General features: G+C 45.8%; 1 protein-coding gene across 1 annotated transcript in view; it reads left to right on the top strand.

Moving 5' to 3' along the window:
- Nucleotides 1–12,863, top strand: part of TGM3 (transglutaminase 3) — a 44,631-nt gene extending 31,768 nt beyond the window's left edge. The window contains exons 10-13 of the mRNA XM_031954607.1: nucleotides 2,607–2,915; nucleotides 4,806–4,963; nucleotides 8,361–8,494; nucleotides 9,180–12,863. Of these exons, the coding sequence (XP_031810467.1) occupies nucleotides 2,607–2,915; nucleotides 4,806–4,963; nucleotides 8,361–8,494; nucleotides 9,180–9,327 (749 nt within the window). The 3' untranslated portion in view covers nucleotides 9,328–12,863. The remainder of the gene's footprint in view (nucleotides 1–2,606; nucleotides 2,916–4,805; nucleotides 4,964–8,360; nucleotides 8,495–9,179) is intronic.
- The last annotated feature ends 202 nt before the right edge of the window (nucleotides 12,864–13,065 follow it).

Here is a 13,065-nt window from a genome sequence, read left to right as displayed (position 1 = left end):
AGATCTCAGAATGTCAGAACTAAAGGAGAATACAGAATAGACTTTAGAACATAGAATATATGTTTAGCTTGAAAAGAACCTTGGAGATGTACTCTAGTCCAAATCTCACATTCTACAGATGGGAAAACTGAGGTCCAGAGAGGTAGTAAGTTGCCCCAAATCACTCAGTTTATTAGTAGGAAAGCCAGGATTAGATACCCAGGCTTATGTTCTTTATTAACCCTTTTTATTTTTCTTTCCCTTGTTTCTCTAGATTTTTTCTTCCTCTTCCTTTTTACTCCCTCTCCCTCTGCCCTTTCTAAGACTGCTTTGGGCCCATCCACAACCCCTACCAGCATAATTTATCCCTACAGGTAATATCCAAAGCTTTCTGTTTGCTTAGCTCTGATTCAGAGGACTAAGCCCAGCGGTTTTTATTCTGCTTCTGTCCTGCCCAACTCCAGATAGCTTCCAGTCTTATACAATTGCTTTCACCGCTAACACGCAGTAATGTGAAATACAGACAAGAGAGTGTAGTAAAAAGGACAGGAGCCTGGCCATCAGGTGGCCTGGGATCTAATCCTGGCTTTGCCATCAATGCCCTGCATCAATGCCTGACTTTAGATAAATCTCTTCTCTCCAAACCTCAGTTTCCTCATCTATAAAATGAGAGGGTTAGAGTACATGGCCCATAAGGTCCCTTTCAGAGGTAACATCATCCATTGTAACATCCCTTCCAGCTCTGATATTTTCTATATTTTCTGTAGGAAATAGTCCTGGGCAAAATTAGTGCCAAGAGAAAGATTCTTTTGCATATCGACATGCCTGCTCTCTCCCCAGCAACATATCCAACCATGTCAGCTTTATGTCACCATTCTCTAAGGATCTATAACCAAGGGGGAGTCTGTCTCCAAGCCCAAAGTCACAAGGAGTTTCCCTCTGGAAGTCCCTAAGAGAACTGAAGGAAAATAAACCTCAGTAAATAAATGTCCCATGCATACTAAGGAGATAGACTTGAGAGTGTGACCCATTCCAACCTAATATCAGGTTATTGCAAAAAGTCCTAGAATACAAAATGAAACTAGAAACAAACAAAAAAACCTTTTAAAAATAGACTACAATTTATTCTAACAAGCATTTTATAAAGTGTAGTTACAAAGGGAAACATTTGTATATACGTTTTCATAGAGAGTATCTTATTTTTACTTCACAAGAGCCTTCTCATGTAGAAGGCAAGGAAGGTATCCCATTTAACTGGGAATGGGAAAACTGAAATTCAGAAATGTAAAATGACTTACCCAGGATCACACAAGAATGTGATGACAAATGACAGATCCAGAACCTGGGCTGTTGATCCACTGCTTTCCCCCGACTGGATTCATGATACTATTTTAAGGGGGAGAATGACCCGTGGCATCCAGGTGACCTAACCTGGATTTTGGACTCTGTCCCAAGCTCTGTGTGACATTAAACCTAGTCATTTGACCCGTCAGCCTCAATTTCCTCACCTAATGATGCTAAAGGAGTAGCTCATAAAAATAGTTGCTAAGCATTTTGCACAACAGAAATGCTAAAGCTTGAAAACAAGACTAGGAAGTTCAGATCCTTGGGCAAACCCCAGCAGCTGCCCTACATAGCCTCAGCCCCATTCTCAGTGGGAGCCCCTTTCTGCAGATAGCTTGGGCACGAAAATACAGTTACCAGCATAGCTCTTGGCTCCAGGTGTTCAGCCTGCCTCTCAGCTACAGGATGGGAGGAAGCCAAGAGAAACCAGCACTGCAAGGACCTGGATGTTCTGGTAATCTGATTGATTCTTCTTCCTTAAAAGCTGGAGCTGAACTTTCCTGGGGCCAATTTGGGAGGAGATTAAGGGCAGGGCCAATAATTCCATCCTCTTTTCTTTCCATCCAGATGCCTTATTCTGTAAGAAATGTAAGGGACTGGGACTTTACATTAGCTCACAGTCACTGACAACTATGACCTAAAATAGAGGCTGTTAGAGCTGGACCTTAGAACATAGAATGTCATGCCTGGAAATGCCCTAAGATCCTAAGATCTCAGGATCTTATGAATCCTTAAAAATAGCATCTGTTTTATATCAATGTTTGTATCTCTAGTGCCTGATCCAGTAGTGGTGCCCTGTAATAGCTACTTCATAAATGTTGGTGGAATTGAAATAAGTCAAACTTAGAATCTTTTTTTATTTGTTTATTTATTACAGCTTTTTATTTATAAAACATATGCATGAATCCTTGTAAAACCTTGTGTTCCAAATTTTTCCCTCTTTTTCTCCTACTCCTTCCCCTAGATGGCAAGTAATCCAATATATGTTAAACGTTAAAAAATATAATTAAACTCAACATATTTATACAATTATCATGCTGCACAAGAAAAATAAACTTAGAATCTTAAAGTTGAAAAGAACCTACGTAGAAAGTATTCAGGAGACCAACTTGCTCATTTTACAGGAGAGGATACTGAGATTTAATGAAGGAAAGCAATTTGCCTAAAGTCACCGAACAAGTCAATAGCAAAGACAAAACTAGACCCCAAACTCTTACAGTATGGTGCGCTTACCTCCAGACACCTAAGGCTCCTCCAACACCTGTCCCTACCCCTTTGCACAGGTTCCAAAGAGGAGAGGGAGATATTCAACAAGGCTCTGCAGAAAATGAAGCCCACTTCTACTTTCGGGGCCACAGCTGCTAGGGGAGAAAACCCAGAAGGGAAGCCATCCTCCATCTCTGGGAAGTTCAAGGTCAATGGCACCCTGGAAGTGGGGAAAGAGGTCAACCTGGTTCTGCAGCTCAAAAACCAGAGTGACGACTGGAAGACTGTCACGGTGAATATGACAGCCTGGACGATTGTCTACAATGGGACTCTGGTCCATGAGGTGTGGAAGGACTCCATCACTGCCTCTCTGGACCCCAAAGAAGGTAACTCTTTCCTTAACAATTCTCTCTGTAACCTCAGTTACCACAGTTTACAGTGGGTGGACCTTGTTCAGCCTTACAAAGAAGGGAGAAGCTGCAGAGATTATTGCCCTCCCACCCCCAGGTACCAACCCCAGGTACACTAGCTCAGGTAGCATTTCCTCCCAGAAGGCCGGAGAGTTGTCCCTCTGGGTGGAATAAAAGGTCCCCGTTTTTCTGATGTCCTTGATCTAAAAGGCTGCCTGCTTAGTGAGGATTTATTGAGGATTATTGATTCCACACTGCATGGGGGGAAGTGACAGCAATGCAGAGTTGTCTGTCCTTAGTTCTCAGAGGACTGAACTATGGACCATGGCGTCAGGGAGCTGATGTCGTGACAGCATGTGAGCTGGGTTTAATTCTCGTGTCCCTGACTTTCAGGCCCCATATTCTCTCCCTCTCTTCGCCTCTGAGCAGCCTCCCAGGAAGGCTGGCTGGGTCCAGATTGTAAACTTCTAAATGCCGGATGTGGGACTTTGCACTTGACCCACAAGCAATGGGATGTTGCTTTTGAAACAACTGGATAATCCCGAGCAGGGAAGGGAGGTGCTTTAGGCAGTCTCCTTGAAGACCAGAGGCAGGGAGTGGGGTTGTTGCTGTGGTGATCTAGAACATCGAGCTGTGAAGGACAACAGAGAGATCATCTCCTTCACTTGTGTCAGTGTGCAGGGGTGGAAGCTGGGGCCGGCAGCGGGGTCTCGATGAGCCTCGGGCCATGTCACTTCTCTCTGCCTCTCTCAAGAGCGGTCTGCATTTGGGGCTGCATATCTGACATACACAACCTCTGCAGAGCGGCCGTGGGGGGCTGGGGCCCGGTTCCCACTCAGAGGCACGAGGGTCAGCCTGGTCCCCAGAGAAGTCTGACCATGGGAGAGGCCCCCAGTACCTTTACCCTCCAGCTAGGATGAGAGGAGGAGAAGGGAAAGAAAGAAACCTTAGTCCTCTCCTCCTCCGGGGGAAATGGAAATAAAGTATGATATCAAGAGGACTAGTACTCCTGGGTTTGAGGCCTGTCTCTACCATTAACTCAACCACAAGCAAATTATTTCTCTCTGAGTCTCAGTTTCCTCATCTATAAAATGGGAATAATAATCTCCGCTCTGCCTACCTCGCAGGGTTGTTGTGACAATCAAACTCAGTAATGTATGTGAAGCATCTTGAGACCATAGAGTGATATGTGAGCCTGCACCACTGGTATTTTCCCAGTGGATTAGTATGGATTAATCACATCTGTTATCTTCTTGGATCCTCAGAAGGATCTGACCTTATGAAGTTCCCAGCGGATAGAATGCTCTGAGTCCCTCCCCGCTCCCCCCCCCCCCCACCAATAAAGGAGAAGGGTGGAGATACAGACCCTTCACCACCACACAGTTTGCAGTGAGACCAGTAGAGAGATGGGAGGGTCCGGAACCAGAGCAGAAACTGCTAGTTTGGCTCCATGCATCTTCTTAGCCGGCCCTCGGAGCTCACCCCGAATTTGGGATACGCCATCCTGGGGAGTTTCCTGTTTAACTCAAATGTGGCTGTGGCTTCAACTACTTTCTGGCAAGTGAGGGTAGAAAGGAGATTGTTACTCACAGCCCTCTGGACCCAGAAATCTGGAAGATTTCCCCTTATGTAAGCCTGGCCTCCTGGGGGTTTGCTCACCTTTTCCAGTGGCCGTCCCACCCTAACTCCAGGGCAGCTGTGAGCGCCCAGTGGCCCCCTCAGCGTCCCCCGGGAAGGAGACATTTTTAAATCAGGGTTTGCTAGGGAAGTCCCCCTCATGTTGACCAGAAAACTCTTACTGCTTCAGACTCAGCTCCTAAGAGAACCCGCACCATCCCACACTCACTCTCGGGGTTCTCCTTGCAGAGGCGGAGTACCCACTGAGGCTCACGTACGCTCAGTATGAAAACTTCTTGACGGCTGACAATATGATCCGAATCACTGCCGTGTGTCAGGTTACAGACGAAGCCGAGGTCGTAGTGGAGAGAGACGTCATCCTGGACAACCCTGCCCTCACTCTGGAGGTAGGATTCTCCTACTGTGAGGGGGAGAGAACGAGGGGCAGAGATTCTGTGAGTGAGGGTCAAGGGCAGGGGGACCCTCACCCACACACTCCTATTACTTAAAATTAGCACAGCCGTAACTGGGGTCATACACTCAGAGTGGGGGAACTCGGTGGAGACGTAACTACTGCCCAGGGCCCAGGAGTCTCAGCCCAGATTTGTGCCACTCTTTCTCTGCTGCCACATTCACATGCCCAAGGGCTCAGAAGTCACACAGCCTTTTTGCTTTTCCCTTTTCCTTTGTCCCAATATTTACCAACTTTTTTGGTTTAAGACACATCTGTGAACTCCCCAGGTCACACTGGGGCACACCCAGGGAGGAAGCCAGGACACCACAGCCAGTGAAGGAAGTTCAGGCTCCCGCAGAACAAGCCAGGACTCCCAGCTTTTCGGGAGCTTGCTTTCTTCTTGGCTGCTCATCCTCCTAACTAAGGCCTGTTAGTGTCCCGTCGCTCAGGGGTTGAGCATGTGGAGCCTGCACCCACAAGGGGCTGAGGTGGTCTCCTTTCCAAGCTCAGTCTTAGGCTGAGTCCTCATTCTGACGGAGGATTCTCCAGCTTGAACTGAGGTTTCCTCTCCAAAGACCTCAGCCTTTCTCCCCAGCCTGTATATGGCGCTTATAGCAGAGAGAGATATCAGCATGGAAGCACTGAGCAGGGTCACAGGACCTGGGTCTCAAAGCAGTTCTGCTCCACACTCCTGATGTGGCAAGTCACCATCTCCCAGGGCTTCAGTCTCATCCCCTCTAAAATGAGGGGGTCTTAATTAGATCTCTGATGCTCTGAGCCTGTGTCCCCAGCTGTCAAGTGAAGAGCTTGGGCCAGAGGGCTGCTAAGGCCTTCCAGCTCTAAAGTCCTAAAAATATGAAGCTCTTCACACATATGTGGAGTTTACAATTTATAAATAAAATACGCTCATTCTCTATTATTAAACACGTTATTAGTATGGATTAATCACACCCATTATCTTCTTGGATCCTCAGAAGGATCTGACTTTATGAGGTTACAAGACACGTCCTCCCCTTTACAAATGAATCTGAAATGGAGAAAAATGAGAGCGCAGCATCTTCTGAAGGGTCACCTTCAGGCTGGGACTTGATGCAGTTTGCATGGCTCCCAGAAGCCCCTCTTTGTCCTCTCCTGAGAGCACTGAGGCACAAGGGGTCTCAAGGCCCTGCTTCTGGAGTCTCACAGCCCTGCAGAGGAGAGCCATGAGGGGACCATCTGCAACCTAGCCTGGTGGCCATCAGGGACACGGGCAGCTCAACTACAAATCCCCTGGAGATGTACAAGACCCGGGCTCCGTCCGTGGCAGCCCCTGAAGGCCTGCCTGCTCCGTGGAGGATGCTGGTCTCAGAAGAGGGGAAGAGGGGAGCCATGAGGAAGGAAAACTGGAGAGAAAAGAAACTGGGTCCCCAAAAGGCCTGAGCCTCGGGCACAGAAGCCTGCGCCAGACTCCAGGCTGAGACCAGCACCCTTCCAAGCTGCCTCCTGAGCCACCTGAGAGCTCTTCCCCAGGCCTGACTAGTCTGTGCAAGCAAAGCCCAGAGGATTCCTCTCTAACACAGATGGCTTTAAAAGAAGATCCTGGGGGAGTGACAAATGGATTGTCCCCATACACGCTCATGCGGCACATCTGGTTCAGAGAAGAAGCACCAGATTCAGTCATGTAGCCTAGCACATACCCCACTTGCCTTACCAATGAGATTTAGGACCAGAAAAATTAAGTGATTTACCTAAAGTCAGCAGATACCTGAGATGGGATCTGGGTCCTGGTCTGTGGACTCCAAATACTGTTTTTCACTTGCGATCCCTACTGTTCTCCCAAGGCAAATTATATATTCCAAGGATGTTGTCATTTTATCATCCCCCTTTAATTGGGGTGATCTCTGCTCAGTCTACCTCTGGAGGCGTGAGGAAGATTGAGCCCCTTTCTGCCAGTTGCATATCCCCCCAGAGCCCTGCACAGCCTCCTAGGAGCTCCAGGCTTGGACCTGCCCATCCACACTGGCAAAATCAAGTGAAGAAAGAAGGCTTCAGCCCAGATAATAACACAGAGCTGGATAGATGACCTGTAACATTTGTCTATCTATGAGAATAGCTTGGACAGAAGACAGCGCAGCTGAATATCAAGGAGGGTCCGGTATGGAACAAAATAGGAAAATGGTAAATTTGGGGAAATTACAAAGCTCTCTTAATGATGACAAACTTCTCCCATAAACAAATCCCATCTTTTAACACAGTGGTTTCCACTGCGGATGTCTGGAAGCACAACATGGAACACTACAGTCTCTGAAGAATTTTTAAAATAAGGATCCCCGAGGAGGGATGGAGAGGTGCACAGAAGGTGGGAAGGGGCTGGGGGCTGGCTGCAATGCATGATAAATAAGGAAATGTCAAATAAAAGCCAGAATAAAGTATGTTATTGAAGAAAGACCCAACCAAAAATGTATCATCAGGTAGTGAGAGTGAGGAATAATCCTCCACTAGTCCACTACTATCAACATGGTGTCAGGAGAAACTGAGAAAAGCCCCAAGCTCTTGGAGGATCCCTCTGATGACCCAGGAGAGCATGGCCCTGAATGCATGGTGAAGTCAGACATCGATGGGTGAGGCTGGCCACAGCATGGAGGTCACTGGTCCATCTGAATAGTTTAAACTCACATGCTAAACTCACATGCAAGAGATGATGATGATGATGATGATGGTGACATGCATTGTTGCAAAATAATATCAACTAACTTCAATTTTTTGGAGTCAATTTTCAAATATTTTCCCCAGGATCAAACTGGGAGAGGAAGTGGAGCATAGTGGAGGGAACCCTGCCCTCGCTACCACATGTCCTGAGTTCTTTTCCTGGCTCTGTAACTGCCTCTGGGTGACCTTGGAGAACTCAGTTCTTTTTCTGGGCCTCACTTTCTATATCCATGAAAAAAGAGGGTTGCTCTAGCTTTGAAGTGTCAAGCTCAAACAGAAGTGAGACCATTAAATCATGCAGAGACCTGCAGGAGATATCCTCATATTATCATTATCTACATTGTATTTTAATGTTTATTTTGTTAAATATTTCCCAATTATTATTAAATTATCCCCAATTACACGTGAATTTGCTTTGGCAGCATTGATCTAGATGACCTCTATGAGAACTCTGAGTTTCTAAATTTCCCAAGTTTCTCAATCTGGGTGTCAGGGGCAGAGCTGGAATGAAAAGCCAGGTTTCCTGACTCCTCATCATTTCCCCAACACTCCACCATCTTATACCATCCACTCCCCACTGCACTCTAGGTCAGGTACAGAGGAGCAGGTACTGGTCGGGCCAGGGAGACAATGCCGTGATATAATCTGCCTCTTTCCCGCAGTTAATGGACCAGGCCAGAGTGCAGACCCCTGTAAGAGTGCGTGTTTGGTTTGCCAACCCCCTGGATGAACCAGTGAATAACTGTGTACTCACAGTGGAAGGCAGCGGTCTCATGCGGGGCAATCTCAAGATTGGGTGAGTTTGGGGGCCTCAGCTCTGGGCCTAGCGTGATTCTGGAAGCTGGTTTGATTAGATCTAAGTGACTGGGGGTCCTTGTCCCAAGGCTCAGAGACAATGACGTCCTTAGGGTGAGACAAATTGGGGCCTGTGTTCTACACAGCTTCTCCCATCTCCTCCTGTCCTTGCCAGCTGCTATAGAGACCAAGGGGTTGCAGTCTGTGGGGCAAGGATGGGAGAGAGAGGTCAAGGAGGTAACACCATCTGATGGGCATTCACAGAGGCCTGAAGTCCTGGCACATAAACCCACAAAGTTTTCCATAGCCCTGGGTCCCCTGAGATCTAGAGCTATGTTGTCAACTTGACCTGTGAATTAAGCTAATTACTTCTTTTTTCTAGTTCTCAATTTCTTCCTGAGAAGAATATAGTCCTATATGATGTATATGCATATATAAATAATACAATATCTTTAAATTCCAAAATACCATGACTAAATAGAGAACTTATTATCATCAGGCTCCCCAAGAGACTAGGGTTACTGGTTTTGAGGGTGACTGAAGGAAGAGAACCTTGTAAAAGGTCACTGTCTTTCAGGCTCCCTTTTGGATTAGGGCTTCAGTGCAGAGCAGGGAGCTTTGCTCTGCTCCCCACCCCCACCCCCCAAGGCCTCTCCTGATCTCCTCTCACTCCTCTCTTCCCTCAGAGTGCCGAACCTTCTCCCCAAGGAGCGCTCCAACTTCAAGTTCGAGATCACCCCCCTCAAGAGCGGCACTAAGCAGCTGCTCATTGACTTCTCCTGCAGCAAATTCCCCGCCATCAAGGCCTTCCTGTCCGTGGATGTGACCGAATGAGGAGGCAGGAGCTCCCTGCTGTCCGCCCCCTCTCACCTGGCTAGGCTGGGGTCAAGGGCTTCCTGAAGCAGCCATGTGGCTCAGCCTGGGCCTCCTGCCTGGGAAGCCCCAGGCTGCTCAACACCCCAGTCAAGTCTCCTTTCTAACACCCCCCCCCACACACACACACACCTGCAGCCCCTCACACACACACATCTTCTCATATCCACGTGCATCTCACAGACATGGTTACTGGCATACGTGTGCACACCTATTCTTCTCCGATACACATATACACACCCTTTCTCTGTCTCTCTCCTCAACACACACACATACACACACTCACACAGATGCATGCACACACTTACACACTCTCACACACACACACACACACACATGCACACACACCCGCGTGTATCTGCAAAGGACGCATCCACTTCACTTTTGCACATTCCCCAGCAGGTAATTCCCCCTCAAGCCAAAGCTGCCTCCTCTGCTTCTCCTCTAGGCCCCTCCTGTCTTGGATTTGCACTCTACTTGACCACTGAACTTTCAGGGTAGAAATAACAATAATAATAGTCCCCTTAATTTTGATACAGTGCCTTACAATCTCCCTGCTTATAAGTCTTATAGTTTACAAAGAGCTATCACATCCATTGTCTCATTGGATGCTTTCAGCAACCCCATGAGGGTGACAAGGTAGGGATTTTTATCCCCATTTTACAGATCAGTTAGAGTCGGAAAGATTAAGCAGCTTGCCAATGGGTACACAGCTAGTGGATGGCAGAAGCAGAATCCAGACCCAAATCTGCAGACCCCAAGCTGAGGGCTCCTTCCGCTGCACAATTCTCTTCCCAGTCATGGAAGAAGAGGATATCTGAACTGTTTGCAACTCAAGATGAGTGTTTGTGCTATTCCTGTTTCTGCCTCAGGCATGAGGGTGTGGGGGATATAACCTGCCACAAGTTACACCCCCCTACATTGAACAATGGTAATAATAAAAAATGTTATACAACAGCGCTGTTGAAGGACGTCCCACTCTCATGCCTTCAGAGGAAAATGCTTCTCATAACCTTCTCTGTTACCAAACTTAAGCAAAGTTAAAGAAGCCCAGAGATCCGTCCTCACTAGCTGCCCCGCTCCTCTGGATTTTCTAGCACCATTTTTGTTATCGCCACCCTCCACCTCCATCTCCATTCTCTCACATTCCTGTGAAGCTCCTTGGTGCATTGTAGCCTGGCTGGAGAACTTGGAACATAGGAAGGGAGACTGAAAGAACACAGAATGTCAGAGCTGGAGCAGACCTTAAAAAGGCAAAACTGGAAGAAACCTTAGAAATAATCTTGTCCGACCTCCATTATTTGGGAAAATAGAAGACATGTCTTTTGTGGCAGAGTTAAGGTTAGATACCAAATCCCAGGGTTCTTTCCAGTGAGGGAACCCATGAAACAATAGGGAGTTCTCGCCATATAGAAAGAGGGGAGAAAAGGAGATTTTTGTTTCCATCCATGGAAGGAGTTGAAAAGCTCTCTCCAAGCCTAGGATGTTTTGAGCTGTGACATTATAGTGGACATCCTCTTTCTTTTTTTCTCAATTCATGGAGCTATAGAAATTATAAAGGTCCTGATTCTGCTTAAGCATGGTTTAACCCCATGGTTTAGTGTGCAAAAAACAAAGAGATAAGCCAACCCGAAAAGGACAAATAACACAGGTAGAGAGAAATTTTCACTCAGACTAGAATCTGATTAGCTCAGATTTGTCCAGAAACCACCATAACTTCCTAGGACCAGCTTTCTCTGATATACCACCCAGGAGATGCCCTCTCCCTCATTCCAGAACACACACATGACATTCACTCACCTCAGTCAAATAATTAACAAGAAGGACCTTAAAACTGTAGTCATTGGAGCATAGGTGGAAGATACCTTAGGAGAAAGAAAGTTAGACCTTAAAGACCCAGACATAGATTGTTAAAGTCTTAAAGGAATCTCATAAGATGCAATGTTGGAATTGGAGAGTACAGAATCTCAAGAGTCCCAAGGAATCTGAAAGTCAAACTGGTTCAACCCATGCCTCTATAGAAATCTCCATCAAATGGTCATCCAGCCTTTTCTAGAAGACCTCTACTTAAGGAAAAATCTGCTGTCCCCAAGGCAGCCCATCCCACTTTGGCCTGAAGTTCTCCCTTACCTTGAGTTGAAATTAACCACCTTTCAATGTCTACCTGTGGAGCCAAAGAGAACAGGTCCAATTCCTGCTCCACGTGACAGTCCTCCAAATACTTCAGAGAAGAGACAGTTGTTATGTCCTCCTTAAGTCTTTTCCAGGTTAAACATTCCCATTTCTTGCAATTGATCCTCATATGCCATGGTTTCTTTCCCATCCTCATCCTCATTCTCTGAAAAACCTCCAGCTTAACAATGTCTTTTTTAAAATGTGGAATCTAGAACTTAACACAATGTGATATGACCAGGACAGAGAGCGACTCTCACCTCACCTGTTCTAGACATGACACCTCTTTAAAAACAACTTCAGATCATCATTCTTGGCTGCCATGTTGCACTATGAACTAAAATTGAACTTGTGGTACATTATACCTCCGCCCTATCCATGATCTTTTTCACACAAATTTTATCCAGCTAACACCACCTCCATTTGGGTTTGTGAAGTTGATTTTTAAATCTGCCATAGGATTTTACATATATCCCTGTTAAATTTAATCTCAGTAGATTCAGGCCATTATCCTAATCAAAAACTTTAGATTCTGATTCTGCAGTCCAATATGTTAGTTATCTTCCCCAGCTTTCTATCATCTACAAGTCAGATAAAGATACCAAATATACCTTTATCCAAACCATTTATAAAAACTCTTAAGTACCACAAGCCCAAGGACAAATTTCTAGGGTATTTCAATTCTAGCTCTCTCTCCACATTGACATTAATGACTATTCTTTTGGTCCAATCATTCAGTCACTTCTAAATTATACCCCACTGTGCTATAACTGAACCCACATCTTGCCCTCTGGCCCACAAAGAAACCATGAGAAACTTTGTCAAATGCTTGTTAAAATCCAGACAAACCATATCTACTATATTATCCTTATCTACAATCTTGTCAATACCTCAAGGACCTGATCCCTCCTCTGATTCAAATCATAACACAGCAATGACTTACCATCTTAGTCTCCTAAGGCTCAGGATGAGTGAACTTGCCCATGGTCATCAAGGTCAGAGAGCCAGTATCAGCAGCAGGATTTGAATCCATGTCTCTCTGATTCCAAGTCTGGTATTCTGGAGATATCAGGAGATGGAGGATAGAAGGCTTGCTACAGTCACAAAGAATCAGACACAAATGAACAATTCAACATGTCGTGATGCTTCTCTGCTTAGTCTCATAACCTATTCCTAATAGGTAATCTGACAGATCTATTTTTGATAAAGCTATGCTGCTTCTTAGTAATGATTGCTTCCCTTTCTATATGCTCACAAATCATTCCTGTAATGATAAATTGTGAAACTTTGCTATTAATTAAAGTAAATCTCACTGGTTTATAGTTCATAGGCTCTATCCTCTTCCTTTTTTTTAAAACTGGTCTTCATTTGTCTTCATTTGCTCATCATGGTGTCCTCAATAAGTAAACCAAAATTTCAGTAGCTCAAAAGAAACATGAGGTGCACAAATTTAGAGCCATCTCCACTCTGATTGTTCATAAGGATTATTTGTGCCCAACCGTGGTAGAACCTTTCAAGGTCACATTG

This window comes from Sarcophilus harrisii, chromosome 2 (assembly GCF_902635505.1).
Source record: "Sarcophilus harrisii chromosome 2, mSarHar1.11, whole genome shotgun sequence".
In the NCBI taxonomy this organism is placed as follows: Eukaryota; Metazoa; Chordata; class Mammalia; order Dasyuromorphia; family Dasyuridae; genus Sarcophilus; species Sarcophilus harrisii.
The sequence above is the reverse complement of the archived record's forward strand: the minus strand, read 5'-3'. Positions and strand labels throughout refer to the sequence as shown.